Here is a 19,021-nt window from a genome sequence, read left to right on the forward strand (position 1 = left end):
AAAATGGCTATACTTGGTGAATCTATCCACCACCACCATTATGACTTCTCTTCTATCTGATTTTGGAAGACCAGTAATAAAGTCCATGGAAATGTGTTTCCATGCTTGGTCAGGTATTGGTAGTGGTTGTAGCAAGCCTCCAGGTGAAGTATGAGAATGTTTGTGTTGTTTGCAGATGTCACATTCCTTGATATACAACAACAAATCCCTCTTCATGCCCACCCAATGGAAGTAGTCTTTAGCTCTTTGATAGCTAGCTTGAGTGCCAGATTGTCCACCCACAGATGAAGAATGAACTACAGCCATTACTTGTTGTCTCAGTGTACCATTGGATCCAATGTATATTCTATGCTTATACATGAGAATTACCTGTAAAAGAGTGCAAGGGCTTCTGCTGGTGGAAGAGATGGTCAGTTGTGGAATTAGTTCAGAAGCTTATTGATCTGATTGATAACTAGCTTTCACTTCACCAAACCAAGTGGGATGAAGTTGTGATATGAGCTGACATTGTGGTGAAGTAGGAGGAACTCTGGACAGTGCATCAACAACTTTTTTATCCACCCCTCTTTTGTAAATAATAGTATAATCATATCCCAACAGCTTAGAGAGCCATTTTTGTTGGACCATAGTATGAAGCCTCTGCTCCATGAAGTATTTCAGACCTTGATGGTATGTGTAAATAATGAAGTGATTATTCATTAAATATGGTCTCCATTTTGTAACAACCATCACTATAACAAGGATCTCCTTCTCATAAGTTGACAGTGAAAGAAATCTTGTACCCATGCCTTTGCTAAAATAAGCAATTGGTCTCTTGTTTTGCATTAGGACAGCTCTCATACCTGTGTCACATGCATCAGTCTCCACAAATGGTAGATAGAAATTGGGAAGTATAAGAATTGGTGTTGTGGTGACAGCTTGCTTTAGGGTATCAAATGCAGTTTGAGCAGCAACACTCCAATGAAAGTTATCCTTCTTCAATAATTCTGTCAGAGGCTTACATATAATGCCATACCCTTGCACAAATTTTCTATAATAACCAGTGAGACCCAAGAATCCTCTAAGTTCCTTAAGATTGGTTGGAATTGGCCAGTTGAGCATACAAGCAATCTTAGTTGGGTCAGTTGTGACCCCTTGTATAAGCCTTAGGCCTTAGTAGTTGGGTGCCCTTATCTTATCCTTGGGGTGTAATCATCCTTGTAAGTTCTTCAACGACAACCTTGTTAGCCATAACAGGTCCAGGTGATAGATGCTCTGATACCAATTTGTAGTGATTTCTACTACAAAGGGTGAAATTAGAAGAGATTAAGATGAGATTAGATGAGATTTGGGGTAAAAGGGAAGAACAAGAGAGAGATAAAGAAGATATTTAGAAAAATAGATAATTCGTCAAAACACTATTGGTAGCATCCAATGACTGCTAGGCCACACATATAAGGCCATTGGCCAGCTAACACAAGACAAGGATGATTACACCCAAGGATAAGATAAGGGCACCCAACTACTAAGGCCTAAGGCTTATACAAGAACTGTTGGGCTTATGACACATAAGTATTATCTAATAGACTATAGAACCAATCCAATTCAATTAGTAAACCTTAGATGTGTTAAAGATAGATAATGAAAAGGTGTAGAACTATAAATGGGTTTAGAGACATTAGATAGACTTGTTATGAACCATGAGCCTTTTGGCTAATTTTTTAGAATGTTTGTGCGATTAACAGTTAGTTTACATTAACAACGACCGATTCAAAGGATGAACCAGTGGATCGTGGATCTGGAGGTAGGCATTGCCTGTCATCAAATCAGGTGGGGATCTTGTAACCTTCTTGTAATCATTAAGCTTTCCTTCATCTGCGGGAATGTTGAGACTTTACTATTTTTGTGCATGATTGCGTGTATTTTGATGTACTATTCCTGTATCTTTGAGTGTGATGTTTATGTTGTATATGTATGTACGATGTTTGTTTTGATGCGTTTTTGTGTGATATGTATTGTGAGATTTCTCTGCGAGGAGTGAATGTGTTTCCCCACGGCTCCTTGCTAAGTTAAGTAAGGCGGATGCTCTTCCGTCGGCAATATCATTTAGTAAAGCGGATGCTCTTCTGTTTAAATATTACTTAGTAGGGCGGATGCTCTTCCGTTTGAGTATTATTATCTTTTAATTTTATTATCTTAAGATAGTAGGGCGGATGCTCTTCCGTTTGAATATTACATAGTATGGCGGATGCCCTTGTGTTATAATATTATATATATTATTTTATTTGGGTGAAATCGCTCGTGTGCATATTATACTTGTTTGTCTAACTTTCTGATTTTGATGGTAATATTCTGAATCATGGTTTGTATGGGCACTCTGTGGGTACGATGTTATTATTATTGATTGGGGTTGTTCTCGCGTCGTCTTATCCAATGAGTTTGGCGAGGATAGGATAACACTTGCTTCTTGTTTCATGATTTGCTGAATGCTTAGATTCTTTACTCTTTCTTTTATTTACTGTTCTTCTCGAGCCGTGAAGTATGCTAGTGATTACTTGAGAGTTATATGTTTCCATTGATAACCCTTACGGGATGATGTGCTCACTTGTTCGCACTTCAGTTTCAGTAATCAGAAGAAAAGGAGCGCGCGAAGATATCTGTTTTCGTAGCTTAGGGCTCTAACGAATCTAGTGTTGTCGTATGTATTTTATTATATGTATTCTTTCTTTATTCTGTAAAACAATACATTTATATACTTATATAACATGAGAGACTTTCAAACATACTGTTCAGAGAGTTTGGGTTCGTTTGTTAGCACTTTATATGGATATGGTTCTTAAGATCGATAATCTGGATTTGATGCTTCAATTAGGTTGTAATCTTATTAGATAAGCCAGTTTAGTATTTGGGGCGTCACACTTACTTCCATTAACAATTTAAAGAGGATATTGTAGCATAGAAGCAATCTGATTTTCCAATAGGAAAGAGGGGAGCTTGGAGGCCAATATGGAGCGAGGCCAGTCGGCCATGGAGAGCATGAGCTACGGAAAATTGGCCAGCCAAGTGGCACGGTCATGCCCTATCCGTGAGCGACCTAATCAGTCATGGTTTCTCCTTTTGTTTATTTTTTATCTAACTTCTGCTAAGATTTTACTCCTACTGGATCCATGACAGGCCGATTCCTAGCTTGCCTAGATTTAGTCTCGACCAATAGGGATCAAGATATTTTGCACGCTCCATTTTAGGGCAAAAACTCAATTTTGTGAGTTGACGTAAAATTAGGTTAAAAAATTGAATTTTGTGAATTGACACAAAATTATAATCAATTTAGGTGAATTTTATACGTTAACATAAAACTACTAATTTGCATGCATATCTTAATTCATACATGAATCCATGTTACTCATCTAAGAATGAACATGAACGTCAAGCCAGTATTAAGAGTTCAACTAAGCACATAGCATTAAACAAATACTCAATCGGCTCTATACTAGTGAGCAATTCATCCAGGAGCTTGAGTTTTCACAATAAAATATTAGAACACCTGGGATTATTTGCAACATGCACCAATACTGTTCTGATAATTTTACATATGTGGGTATTGCATTACACATTGAATACTATTATATGTATATATATATATACATACATTTTGAGTTCAGCTAAGCGAAGCTCACAAACATAGTTACATATAAGAAGATAGACATAAGTTCTCCCCAGGTTTCTGATGTATCTCTTAAATTCCTTACGGAATGAAGATATATCAAAACATATAATTTTGAATACCAGAACATCAATACTGATTGTACGATGCTCTAAGCTAAAAACCACTATCAACCGGCCTCCGTTGCTTCTGACCGGTGGCTAAGTTGGGATGGAGCCGCTGGTTCATATTTTTAGAAAGCTTTATTCATACTTCAATTTCTTCTTTCTCATTATCTGATTGGAGCCAAATTGGTATCCATGCCTCCCCTTTTCTTTTGCCAAATTTGTCAGATTCGTTAGTCAATTGTTTAGTACATACTTGTCACGATTTAATGGCCACCGACAATGCCAAATAACTTCCGATATCATGCCACTGAACTCATTATAGTTTGTTTCAACTAAATTAGCATTAATTTTCTACGTATTAAGGTTTTTACGTTGTCTACAATTTACTGCCCTATGGTCAGGAATTTACAAACATAAAAATCACCCTTAACTAAAGTAATGTTTTGACAAATCATTTGGAAATATAACCATGCTAATTATGTTGTTGCTATGTGTGTGCTACGTACAGTTGCATGCAATTTACTCATCAATATTTTGTCTAGAAGAAAAAGAGCTTAGTCTAACAAAAAAGTACATATAACTTTTAATTTCCATCAACATTATTTTTTAAATGTATTTTTTATTTACGTGCGATGATATTAATCTTGAAACAATCCTTCCAACTCTAACTCTATCTTTTCCCGACAAATTATATCATATGAAATTATTTTATATTATGTGGATACTCAAAATTGGACATGGAAGCTTAAAAAGGAATCCTCTTATTGGGGCTTTGAAAGTCAATGGTCTTTTGGGGCTTTTTAGGATCATGAAATAGTAAATGAGGTTATCCCTTATCACATCATATTCCTAATGTCTATTATACTCTTACCTAAATTTCACTATTCATTAAAAAAAATCTTAAATCTATAATCTTCTCCTTCTCATTTACAATCATGATGAAGATGATGATCATGATTTCATGATGAAGATCATAAAAAAATAAAAAAATGAATCTATTATCTTCTTCCCATCTTTCTCTTCTCATTCATAAATTGTTAAAAGATGTTGAGCATAATTTCATCATGATGAGGATGAGAATCATCAAGAAAACCCAAAACTATTTTCTTCTCCTTCTCCTTCTCCTTCTCCTTCTTATTCAAAGATCATGATAAAGATGATGATTATCATAGGGAAAAAAAACTAAGAAAACCCACTATTTATTTTTGTTTTAAATGGTTAAAAAAATCCAATTCGATGAATTTTGGGTAAAAAAAAAAAACAGTTTCTGAAAGTATTTACGGCTGGGAGTTCCTACATTCCCAACCGTGAATCAAGATTACGGCTGGGATAGTTTGTGGACCCAACCGAGAGTCCATGTTTCGGCTTGGTTTTTCCAACCGAAAGTTTTTTCGGTTTTTTTTTTTGGTTTTCAAAACCAGTTACGGCTAGGTTTTCCCAGCCATAATTGCACTTCGGCTTGGTTTTCGGCTGGGATAATTTGTCGATCCAACTGTAGAACGAAAAAACGGTTGGGAAATATTGGTGTTCCAAGCCGTATTTTTTATTTACGGCGGGAAATAAAGAATTCCTAGACGAAATCATTTTTCTGATTATTTTTGTATTTAGAACCAGTTAAGGCTGGGTTTTCCCAGCCTTAACTGGTTCTGAAAACCAAAAACATCAGAAAACTGATTTCGGTTGGGAAATCCAAGCCGATACATGTACTTTCAGCTGGGAATCTAAGAACTCCCAGCCGTAAATACTTTCAGAAGCTTTTTTTTAACCCGAAATTCATAGTATCATATTTTTTAACCATTTAAAAGCAAAAATAAATGGTGGGTTTTCTTAGTTTTTTTCTTTTTATGATGATCACCATATTTATTATGATCTATGAATGAAAAGGAAAAAGAGAAGATGATAATTTTGGGTTTTCTTTATGATCATCGTTCTCATCATGATGAAACTATGATCATCATCTTTATCACAATTTATGAATGGGAAGAGAAGGATGGGGAGAAGATAATTGATTTAGTTTTTTTTTAATGATCTCCATCACGATGAAATCATGATCATCATGATTTGTAAATGAGAAGGAGAAGGAGAAGATTATAGATTTAGTTTTTTTTTTTATAAATAGTGAAATCTAGGCAAGGGTATTTTTGATTTTTTCATATACCTTGAGTCCCCTATCCATTTTTTGGCTACACATAGCATTTTAGCCCCCAAAAACTCTCCCCCTACAGCCCCAATAATAGGATTCTTATAAAAACAGTGGAATTCGTCATTTTGAAATTTGAATAATTTGGTTGAGAACGAAGGTACGATCAACTACCAATTTTCAAAAGTAACACATTCGAAAAGGTAGGAGAATATCGCATCCAACCGTGCCAGGTGCGAAACATGGGCAAAAATGTAATATTTTCTTAGGCTAACTCTTATGGGCTAGATATTTAGCAGCTAGATTGTCCATCCACGTCAGCTAGGGAAACCTCCTAAGTCCTATGATAATTCTAATCTACTAGCGAAACGCTGAATAAAACAGCATTGAACGCTGAACGAAACAGCGTCACATGATTTTATACTAGTCATTACCATTTCTCTCCACCTTTTTCCTCTCTCTCTCCCTCTTTTTCTTCTCTCTCCACCGTTTCTCTCTCTCTCCCTCTTTTTCCTCTCTATCTTCACATTTTCCCTCTCAAATAAGTCTCACTCAAGGTTTGAAAAACGGGTTACGACTCAGGTCACGGACACTAGGCGTGACCGTTATAATGCGTTTTGACAGGTGTGAGCACGTTTTGGGCTAAAAACGCGTTATATAATAAAAAAATGCGTTTTTTGGACGTTTTTTTTAAATAACGGGCGTTGTAACGGATAAATAGAAAATTAAAAAAAATTATGATATGAAATTCATATGTAACGGTTATAACGTGCGTGAAAACTTTTTAACGAGTCTAAAAAACGTCGTTACTAGGTTTTTTTTCTTTTTTAATACTCCCTCCGTCCCTAAATAGATGACCTATTAATTTTTAAATTTTGTCCCACTAATAGATGACCTATATCGTTAAGAAATTGGATATTTCTAATGCTACCATTTTAATTGATTATTGTTAGTATAAGAAATATGTATAATTCGATAGTCATGTTTATATTCCTTACATAGGTGTTTTAAAATGCTTTTAACTATATAATTTACGAAAGTTTGATAAATTCGTGACGGTCAATTATAGTCACTAAAATTTCGTCGGCAGCAATTATGCAATACATGCATAAGAAATGTGACGAAAGAAACAATCACCAATCCAATTTAAGAGAGTACATAGCCTAGCTAGGTAGACTTGTCCCTTTATTAGATTGCAGAATATTTCCATCAAATACCAAGAAGTCGGAAGGGTTTAACAAGTCTATAGGAGAGTATAGGAGTATAGGGTACTAGTTTCTAAAAGTCAATCATTGAAAGCTTAAAAAACTCAGTAAAGTAGGCATAACATGGTGAGTTAGGGTAGAGTCAATCAACCCATTATTAGATTCGATATAAAATTGCACTACTTATAAGATGATATGATTATTACGTCGAAGTCATGTACCCCACCGCCACTCCATGATGATGCATCTTTAATTCTTTTTACCTCATTTTGAGTTTCAACAGAGAACTAAAGCAGGGGACTTGGTTCGATTGAAAATTCAACTTGGCCAATTGGGGGAGGCAACGAACAATATGTCGCATCACCATCATCACGTATTGCAGCTCAACATGGTGATCCTGTAAGTTGGTGGTTATCTTATGGTGCTGAGTATCCATCCCTCCAGAAGATTGCAATATAGATATTAAGTCAATCAAATACATCGTCTAGATCAGAGAGAAATTGGAGTGTGTTTCAAAGAATCCACACCAAACTACGTAATCGTTTACGTTCATCAAGAATAAATGATCTGGTGTATGTCCAGTACAATTTGAAGTTGGAACAACAAAGAATTAAAGGTAAAGCAAAGCGATATAACATTGATATTCACGACGTTCATAGTCTTCTGAGGGATGACAATATGCTTGAATGGATAGCAGGGGAAGATGAAACACCGGTTTTATCTCAAGAAGAACAATGGTTAAATATGCTGGAAGAGGAAGTCGTTAATAATACAGAGCACGTTCCTCTACCATACAACTGGCATGATCCCGAAGTTCAAATCTCATACGAAAGGTTACCATTGAGTGACTTTGTTTATGACTTTGGTAATCTTTCATTTGGAGACAATACACAAGGTTATGAGAAGGAGAATCCAACATATGATTCTCGTTACACTTCCGATCGCTCGGACCATGGTGTTCAACATATGAACGAAGGATATAATTCTAATTTTGATAACAATAGTGAAGTAGGTAACAATGATGATGAAAATGAAGGAGGTTATGATGACGATAATCAAGGTTATTATGATGATGATACTTATGCAAACGAAAACAACAAGCACCCCCACGACGTGACTATGACGTGGAAAGGAACCGCCGAGAAAATGAAGTATACATGAATAAATCAAAAAAAAAAGGTAGTGGTCGTAGTTGGTTCGCGTAGCTTTTTAAATTATGAACACTAGTTTAACAATCCTATGTTTTTTAAATTTGAAGTTTTTAATCCTGTAGTTACTATTCTTGTATCATTTAAAAAAAATTAATTCGAAGTTTTAAGCTTTCAATCCAGAGAAAGAAAAAAACTTTTAAAAAATGGTAAGAAAGTTATTACACGATTAAAATGTTATTTAGAAGAAAAAAACATTCAAACTAATTTTAGAATAACGGTTATAACGTGTATGAAAACTGAAAAACGGTACTAAAAAACTTCCGTTATTTCCTATTTATCGGCATTATAAAGGCACAGGGTTCGGGGACCCTCACGGCCACGGTATATAGGTTTGACCGTTTTAACGGTCGGTTTTTCAGTAAAAACGGGTGTTTTTCAAACCTTGGTCCCACTTTCGTTCTCTACCAAAAACATTTATCTAGCGCTGAATGGTTCAGCGTTTATGTCACTTTTTCAACGCTGAATGATTCAGCGTTTTAATTTCGCTGCTAGTTGAACTGCGAGCAGTTGCTAGGAGAGAGAAGTATCCAGAAGTAGTGTTAACTTTTTCCCACACTTTTTTCTTGATTTACAACACTTTTTGGTCAATCTAGCCCATAGGGGTTAGCCTTAACCCCTATGGGCTAGATTTGAGTGCTAGATTGGCCCAAAAGTGTTGCAAATCAAAAAATAAGTGTTGGAAAAAAATTATCAGTGATAGTGGATAGTTTTCTCTCCTAGCAGCTGCTCGCCATCCAACTATCAACGAGATTGAAACGCTGAATCGTTCAGCGCTCAAAAAATGGTCCCAACGCCGAATGGTTCGGCGCTATATATATTTTTTTCGTAGAAATAGAGAAAGTGATAGAGAAATAAAAAGAAGGAAATAAAGTGATGGAGAACGTGGGGAAAGAGGAAGAAATAGAGAGAGAAAGACAAAAAAAAGAAGGAGAGAGGAAAGAGGAAAAGATAGAGAGAAGAAAAAAGGGGGAGAGAGAGGAAATAATGGAGAGAGAAATATTAAATAAAAAATGTAACGTTGTTTCGTTCGGCGTTCGATCCAGAATTATTAAGTGTTTCGCGGCTAGATTGTCCATTCCCATAAGGGTTAGGAGGTTGCCCAATCTGACGTGGATGGACAATTTAGCAGCTAAATATCTAGCCCATAGAGATTAGCGTTAGTGATGATATACAGACAGGAAACGGCTAAACCCACCGATGTTTCCTCCTGAGAAGAATCCCAACTAGAGAATGGATGGTTTTGATCTGCTGTTTTCGCATTTGGATACTCCCACTATCCCCAAATTTATCAGGAGATATTCCGTATATAGACACCGGAAGAAGAGATCTCAATTCCCAAAGCCCCACCCACGTGAAGAAGAGGCCATACGGGTGGGTGGTCAGTTTTCCAAGCTGTCAGTCCTCGGGATGCTACTCTAGTCCAAGGTTCGAAAAACGGGTCACGGTCCAGGTCACAGGTACTAGGCGTGACCGTTATAACGTGTTTTGACGGGTGTGAGCACGTTTTGGGTCAAAAACGCGTTATATAGGAATAAAACGCGTTTTTTTGACGTTTTTTTAAAATAACGGGTGTGATAACGGTTAAACAAGAAAAATAAATAATTTGTGATCTGAATTTCCTATGTAACGGTAATTACAGCTGTGAAAACGGTTACAACGGGTCTAAATAACGTTGTTACTACGTTTTTTCATTTTTTTGGTTTAATTTATTTATTTGATTTTTTATTTATTTGTTTATGGGTTTTTAACATACAAATTTATGGATATCTAGTAAAATTCACAACCCTAAGTCTATGACTTATAACAATGCATTGTAGTTATCGTCTACCGACAATATTTATACACGCATACTATCACTATCCACTTGATATGTTCAAGTTGTCACTCGAATAGTTCAATGCATTCCCCAATATTTCAATAATGCATATTCGGATTCAAAAGCAGTCAAAACTTTGTTGTCAAATAATACTCCTAGGCTCTTAGCTACTTGCTACAAGACTAACCAACAAGGAATGCAACAGGAAGAGAGTCAGAGACTAGCTAGAGAAAAAGAGAGTGAGAGAGGGAAGTCAGGGAGTCGATTTATCTTTTTCTTTTGCATTTGGAGGTGTGTACAGTATATGCTACATGTGGTCTGTACTTTAGAGTTCAGACTCAAAAGTTAAAGAAATAAAACAAAAAAAAAAGTAGAAAGAGTAGTTGGTTTCATGATCAAAGACATAGCTAGCATGTGCTTATATACGCATGCAACGAGATTCCAAATGTTTCAAGAATATTTCGATTTGCTAGCTATTATGTCTTCTTGCCCAAAGGAATGCTTTAAAAGGACAAGAAGAGAATTGAAATGAAATCAATGCCTCTGGTTCTCTGCTTCTTGCTCAAAGGAATGCTTTACATTTTGAATTTCTCAAATACAAGTTTAAGAGGTAATATTAATTATTTTTTGTAGATTTTTCATTCAATTAGAGATATAATTTATTAATACGTTATTAATTTATTTATTATCGTTTTTTCTTTCATGATGTTAGAGTAGTGAATATAGATGTTTGAGAAATATCGATGTTTTTTTCTTTCATGATGTTTGAGAAATATTTAAGAAATGTTAAGTGAAGAAATGTTTCATTCTATTAACGTATATTTACTTAATTTAAATGTTTCATTTTTATCTAAGAAATGTTTTAAGAAATATAGATTTTTTGTTCATTTTATTATCATTTATTTAAGAAATGTTTTAATAAATGTTAATATTCATAATTAAATAGTCCATCAACTTGAATCGGTTGAGTTCTCCTTTTCATGCTGCAGCGAATTTTCTGAATCCATATTATATCTACAACCCAACAGCCAATCTCATCAACAATGAAATTTCTCAGCCCCAAATTTGTCTCAGTGAAGTTATATCAAAAATGATTAGTAGCCCTCAAGAACAAGCGACATGCATGCTAGAGGTGTGAATTTTTATTAACAATTAATTTCGTAATTATATGAATTTCTATTCACAGTTTTTGATATTTTTAGGCGGGAAGAATGCAAATGATGCAAGGCCAATTTGCATCACCATCAGCAAGATTGGCTGCTCTGCAAGGTGATCCTGTAAGCTGGTGGTTGTCATACGGTGCCCAGTTTCCATCACTCCAGAGGATCGCGGTAAAGATACTAAGCCAGACAAACACATCGTCTGGATCCGAGAGGAATTGGAGTGTGTTTGAAAGAATTCACACCAAACTACGCAACCGTTTAGTTTCGTCAAGAATAAACGATTTGGTATATGTTCAGTACAATTTAAGATTGGAGCAGCAAAGAGTTCAAGGTAAAGCAAAGCGACATAACATCGATGTCCACGATGTTCATAGCCTGCTGACAGATGAAAATATGCTTGATTGGATAGCAGAGGATGATGAAACACCAGTTTTACCTCAGGAAGAACATTGGTTAAATGAATTGGAAGAGGAAGCAGCTAATAATCCAGAGCCTCTCCCTCCACCATACGAATGGCATGATCCAGAAGTTGAAATCTCATATCAAAGGTTGCCAGTGAGTAACTTTGTTTATGACTTTGGTAACCTAACATTTGGAGACAATACACAAGGTCATGAAAATGAAAATCCCATATACAATTCTCATTACACTGAAGATCGTCCAGAAGAAGATACCCGAGGAATTAATGAAGAGTATAATTCCAATATTAATATCAATAATGAAGTAGATAATCGTAATGATAATGAGGAAGAAGACTATGGTTATGAAGATGACGATACTGTTAACTACGACAGCCAAATGCATTACGCGAACCAATATGAGGCGGAGGAAGTGGAGGAGGAATCAAATGAGAATCGTCGAGAAAACAGAAAATACTTGAATAAGTCGAAAAAAATGCCGGTACAAGTTGGTTTGTCTAAGTTTAAAATTTCAAGCACTATTGTCACTAGGTTACTTATTGTAAGTTTATAAAATTTGAAGTGTTTAATGATTATTTATGAAATTTTAGTTGTAAGTTTGAAATTAAAAATTGTATAAGAATTTCTCCAACTCAAAATTTTTTTCCTTAAAAACGGGTTTAACCGGTATGAAAACGGAAAATACGGTGTAAAAAACGTGTGTTAAAATGTTATTTAGAAGAAAAAAACTGAAATATTAATTTTAGAAAAACGGTAATCACAAGTGTGAAAACGGTTATAACGGGTCTAAATAACGCCATTTTTTCCTATTTATCGGTGTTATTTAGGTAAGCGTGTTGGTGAGCCTCACGGGCACGGTATATGGGCGTGAGCGTTATAACGGCCGTTTTTCGGAAAAAACGGCCGTTTTTCAAACCTTGTTCTAGTCACCATGTTTTATCGTTTGTGCGCCAAGACTTTTCTAATATTTTCTCGTTTTCCATGCAACACCTATCACGTTGTACCTACCGATCGGATTCAGCATAAAGTAATGTTTCGATGTCGGAATCGTTTACGCACAAATTTACTTTCATAGAAGTTCACATGAAGAGAAGGAAAAAAAGTCCACCAGAAATATTTTAGTGCTGTAGCCGCATCTGATGCCGACGCCACATTAAAAAATAATTTACAAAATTACTATTTCCTTTATCAATGTCCAAACGACGAGGCAAAATTAATGCATGCACATTGCCCGTTTGCAATGTCTTTTTTTTATTTGGCGAAAGCTATATCAATAATGTGCGCGTTTCTACATGGTTTTTCTTTTTTAAATGAAGGAAAAAGAACTACATATGTTAATTATTAATTATTAGTTTCCCATCCATATATAAAAAATCCTACACTACATTCCTCTCACAAGATTTCATTAACATTCAACTCATTTTAGATCAACAATCTTAATTTTATTGATGAATCTTTGAACAATCTTACAAGGAAAGATAAAGGAATCAAGAATAACCACTGCTCTACATTTTCTCTTTCCTATTTACTTGCTTTTCACTCAGAAAAAGATCTCCTCCCTTCCTTTACAACTGAACGACTATTTATAGGGAAATACATAGTGGATGACAACTAATTTGTCCTTTATTTTCGTATATGGCTTGCGACATTCTCACAACCTTACGAATATTAATCTCGCAAACTCTCTAATTTTCGCAGGACCATCACATCTTTCTCATGATTTTAGTTGACGTCATTTATTATGTCATTTCTGAAATTGTTCTGCGACGCTGTTGTGTTGTTAATAATTTCGATGATGCATTACTGCTGCGAGATTCTGATCATACATCAGTTTTTGTTTGTCCATCCATATATAGATATAGTTTTAATTCCTAGATCACTCTTTCTAAATATGCCTGTATTATGATAGTAGCGTTACACTAGATTAATTTAATGCCTATATAATTTTCTTAATCTAATAGATTTGGTTTTTCCGTTTATATAATTTGGACGGAGGGAATATAATGCGGATTCAAGAACCAATCTCCCTTATAGAAGGAAGCATGACAATTGTCACACCACTTGATGGTTCTTAAAAATGTAACCCAGGTCTCATGATTTTTAGGTATACATCTTTTAGACACTATATATTGAACTACAAAGGAATATGAGAAGAACCTCTCTTAACAGGTAGAATTTTCAAATCCAAAGGAAGCGCATGACTGCCACGGTGGTAAAATTACTTTGCTTCTGGATGGATAAACTTAGAATTAAGATTTAAACGAAAACAATACCAAGAAGTGGAGATTGAGCATAAATTGTTTTTTCTCGAGCTGCTATTGTTTTTTTTTTCTTTAAATGAAAATCAATTTATTAGATAAATAATTAACCATTATATGATAACATTGAGTACACATAATTGCATCTAGAGGTATGAATTGGGCCGTGCCAGCACGACACGCTAAAATTTGAGTCCAGTCCAGTTCAACACGTGATTTAGTCCAGCACGACAGAACAAGGTAGCTTTATGAGCCGTGTTGGACAAGATTAATCGGCAGAGTGGCACAACACGCCACATGGCACAGATAAGCATATGGCACATCATGCTAAGAAAGCACGTCACTACATGCATACAACGCGTACAAAATACGGTACAATACAACACATCTTGTGTATATTTCAAAAAAGAGTGTCTATTTTAAGGCGAGTTTGATATTGTTGTGAGTTTTAGAAAAATGCTTTTTTGTTGTGTTGTGCTGTGCAAATACAGCGGCATAACATTTGGCAAACTTAAAATTTAAAAACCGCTGTGAAATTCGCAAACTGCAAATTCTGTTTGGTAAATTGGCATTTTAAAGTGCCGGTGATGTAGTTAATGACGAAAATAGACATGTTTTAAAAATTAGTTTTAAATACATTGTAATTATAATAAACTATATTTCTAATTCTAATATAATTAATAAAATATATGTAATATTTATTTTATTATCTTATAATTATTTTTATCATTTAATAAAAAATTTTACGATTATGGTTTGCTTCAAAAAATACTTTTATTATAATTAGTATTTATTATTTGAAAAGGAAAAAAATGAAAAATAGAGGAAGAAAATAGAGGTTAGAAATATAATGATATGTGTACAATATTTTAGGGCAAAACTTATCTTTATAATAAAATAACAAGATTAAAATAGAGAATCAATTAAATCAAATTATGTGGATCCACAGCTTCTGCTTTTCCAACTTTTAAAACTAGTACGGAGTAGCTTTTGAAAACAGGCCTAAAATGAAAGTGCTTCTCTCCAAAAGCACTTTGAAAAAAATTATCGAACACAATTTTTAGTAAAAGTTTGTTACAAATATGTTACAAAGTGCTTTTGATAGAAAAAAGGCAATCCCAAACAGGGCTTTAGCTAATTTTTGACATTTTATATATTTATATAGTAACACATTTAATATCTAAATATCTGCAAATTATTATTTTGAAAATATAAATAAATGGGTCAGACACAACACAGCACGCCCTCAAACATAGTCCAACATGACACATCTTAATCTCTGGCACGACACAACACATCACTTAGCACTGTGGACTTGCACTTTAATGAGCTCGGTTGGGTTGGACTGAGCCTGCCCTTTTACACCTCTAATTGCATCCATAAGGGTAAGTTTTTAGGCCATTCTTCAATGGAATACATCGAATGATTAATGTCGCTACAATCATCGAAAACTGCAAATTCTTAAATGCAAGCTTTTAATGTCCCGAGAGGAATTCGGGACTTCTCGCAACTTAGCGAGAAGCACCAAACTTAATTGAGATAGGGATTTTGTCAATGAATATAATTACTGTTTTTTACTGGAATGGTGTATCAGAAAATCGAAGCTTACCAAGCCATCCGTAATCGACCGGTAGAAAATTATTTATAATTTTTAGTTGGATGGATTTGTCCTTAGTATCGTCTTCCAATTGAATACTGGAATAATAAATTCGGTGCGAGGAGGATAATAATATGAGCCCGGCCTTGGCCCTTCTCAATCACTTAGCCGTAGTTGGCTACATGGTGCTAGAGGAACTTGTCAAATGATGAACCTTCAGTGCTGATAACCAGTACGTAAAAAGAACACTGACAGTAGTGACAGTGAAATTGAATCAGGAAATGGTGAAACTTTTCTTCATAAATTTGTGGAATCAAATAGTTTATCAAGAAAAGAGTCAAACAGACAGCACTACAAAACAAGTAGCTTCTAGGGACGGCTGTTTTGAAAAAACCGTCCCTAAAGAAGGATATTTAGGACGGTGATGGCCTGACCGTCCCTAATAGTCATAAAATATTTAAATCAAGGCTAAAATATGTCCGTCCCAAAAAGAAAACATGGCCAAATAGTATTAGTGACGGTGGAACAAGGGACGATACATAAACCGTCCCTAATACCCATTGGGACGGTTTTTTGTCTTCTTGGAACGTTTTCTGGCCGTCCCAAGAGGCCTTCTGTTTTGTAGTGCAGCCTTTTGGCAGTCAATTCATGATCCAGGTACTAACGCTCAAAATATGATCGACTGGGTACCAAAGTCTGGTTCTTGACAAAACCAAGGTACGAAACAACAAATAGTCCTATTTCCGTTTCTTTAAGTAGCTTAACATTGAGCTACTATACTCACACAACATACTACTAGTGAAATTCTACTTTCAAGAAGAAGAGTGTCAACAGTAGATCTTTATCATTGAATATGGGAATACCAGGAGAAGATCTCCTGGCCTTTTTGCTGGGTCTAATCTTCTTCTAATGGCAATTTGCATATCCATCTCTATAGGTAAGATTCGTAATTGACTAGTTTGATGATTTTGTTTTTCCTTTTACCACTTATTTATCTTGTTAATTGCGGTTTTCTTTCGGGATTCAAGTTCATTTGGGTAGAATCAAATACTCTAATCGTATGTATAATAAACATATGTTTGGGTATTACTTGCAGAGATGGGGTCAGCGTGGTGGCCCAATATATGTTCTCCCGGTGATACATATACAGAGAGGGGCTATAAAGATAATTCCAAAGGGTGCGAAAGCACCTTCGCCGATGATTGGTGCAGCAGTATATGTTCCAGTATCGAGAGATCAGTGGCCAAAAAGAATTGTCAAGAACCATTCCCTAACAAGCTGAATGTTCAATGCTGCTGTAAGGAACCAACACCTGCACCCGGCTCTCCACCATCGCCATCTCTTCCTCCAGCTTCACCATCTCCTCCACTACCTCCCGGGCCTTGGCCGGAAGTGGATAATAGGAAAATATGTTCAAGTGGACAAGAATATGTCCAGTTTCCACATGCGAATATCACAGATTGCGTTCTTAAACCTCAATGTGAGATCAAATGTAAAGAAAAACGTTTTTCCAATAGAGGGTCACAGTGCATAGGAGGCGTTAGAAACACTACGATGGAGAGCCGCTTGTATTATGTGTTAGAGCAGTGTTGTTGTGGTAACTTACACCCACCTCCACCACCGCCATCACCTTCACCTCCTCCACCGCCACCTCCACCTCCATCACCACTCCCTCCACCACCATATTCACCTCCATGTCCATCATGTCCACCTCCAGAGAATACATGTGATATCAAGAACATGTACGTAGCATTCCATCTTCTATCGAATGATTGCAATCTTTGTGTAGATCGTTGTAAGAAAAAATGTTTGAAACTAGATAGTGAACTGGAATCAGAATGTTGCATGATTGGATCATCTTCGATCCATTGCAGGTGTTGTTGTGGAAACAACACACCGATACTATCTTCACCTCTAGCTGTGGGAAGGTTACTATCATTCATCACAGAGTAATTAACAAATTTAGAGAAACGTATTTCGTGCTAAACTACTATAGTCAGTTAATTACTATTCTTAATTATCCGGATTTTGTATGCGTGGTTGTTTAGTTCATCGTGCAAATCGCATCGCTGACTTAAGTTTAGGCCAAGAAGAAAGAAAAAGTAGAGGTTGGTTGGCTGCGGAGCCTGAGCTTGTTTTTTACCTTTGTACTAGTGCAATTTCCTCATTTAATAAGATTTGCTTTGGTAATTCTGTTGATTATTGGTTATTGCCTAATGACATGTGTGAAAATGTCTACAGAGAGCAATTCTCATTCTTATATTTTAGTGCTGGAAAGGAATAATATTTTAACGGTGTTAACATGAAATAGATGATTAAAATTCATTCTCCACCACCATTACCATCACCACCTCCACAATTTAGAAATTTTCCAATTAGCCAAGTAGTTACTAACTAAGAATGTGATGAATTAGGTGAGAATAATAATGTGATTAATAGTATTGCGAGTTTGAAAATCGAAATTTAGAGCTCTAAATTCAAGTGACATCCTTCATTCCCAAGGAGGTCCTAAACTTAGAGATCAAAAGGCTTTGAAATGGCTTGTTAACATATCCATGAAGCCCTTAAAACTCAAAGCTACTTGTTCCAAGAGTTGAGCTAAATCACATGTACAGACACTTTTGTAGCTACTTATTCTAATAGTTTGCTTGGATACTACATAAAAAAGTTCATTTTTGACTTTTAGAAAAAACAAAATTTAGTTTGGGACATGATTTCAGAGTAAATTTCTAAAAGCAAAAAAGCTAATATGTTATACTGCACACATCCATGATTCAAGTCGTTCAAAGGACTACTGGATGGTAATATGTTTCGGTTGGTAGTTCTGATTGGAGTAATTAATTTTGGCTCTTTTATAATTCGTTCAGTGTTGTGTAAGTACCAAAATGCTTATCATGGCAAATGATGAAAACTACATCAAACTTGAGGTTGAACTTAGAAAAGATTAAAGGTAAGAAGATCGGTCGATTGATGATGTATGTGTGACATTTTTATTTATTTTTGCTTGATAAAGAACTTAATAAATTTGTTATTGTTAATTATCCTGAAATCCTTATAGTTTTCACCAATAACACTCGATGGGGTTAGCTAATGCTAATTAAAAGCTGTGTCGCCAAAAAGAATTTTTGGAATTAGAACTTATTTGTGAAGGGGAAAATGGAGAGAGAAGCAGCGGAAAAACTGTTGTACCTGGAAAGGAAAATTATTTGTGTTTCGATGGATGCTCAAGGTATGCGATTGTAGGAACGGAAACGAGGAGGATTCAAATCATGTATGGACTTTTCTATTGAGATTACAAATTGGCTGGTGTGTGTTCTGGAGGAAGCTATAGGTATGGAAGGTATGAAGAACAGGTGGCCGAGAAGGGAAGGGGAATCAGCTTTCTTGTGTGAGATAAGAGAAAATGATGCAGGAAAATATTTAAGAATCTCAAGAACACGAAGGGGGATGCTAACAGATCAT

At 35.5% G+C, this 19,021-nt stretch overlaps 1 protein-coding gene across 1 annotated transcript; it reads left to right on the top strand.

The window, feature by feature from the left end:
• Nucleotides 1-16,357: 16,357 nt before the first annotated feature.
• Nucleotides 16,358-17,828, top strand: LOC113339320 (pollen-specific leucine-rich repeat extensin-like protein 4). Its single transcript, XM_026584612.1, has 2 exons — nt 16,358-16,496; nt 16,656-17,828. Exons 1-2 carry the CDS (start codon nt 16,469-16,471, stop codon nt 17,510-17,512), a joined length of 885 nt encoding a protein of 294 aa, XP_026440397.1. The 5' UTR covers nt 16,358-16,468; the 3' UTR covers nt 17,513-17,828.
• The last annotated feature ends 1,193 nt before the right edge of the window (nt 17,829-19,021 follow it).

The sequence above is a fragment of the Papaver somniferum genome, unplaced genomic scaffold, assembly GCF_003573695.1.
Source record: "Papaver somniferum cultivar HN1 unplaced genomic scaffold, ASM357369v1 unplaced-scaffold_21, whole genome shotgun sequence".
In the NCBI taxonomy this organism is placed as follows: Eukaryota; Viridiplantae; Streptophyta; class Magnoliopsida; order Ranunculales; family Papaveraceae; genus Papaver; species Papaver somniferum.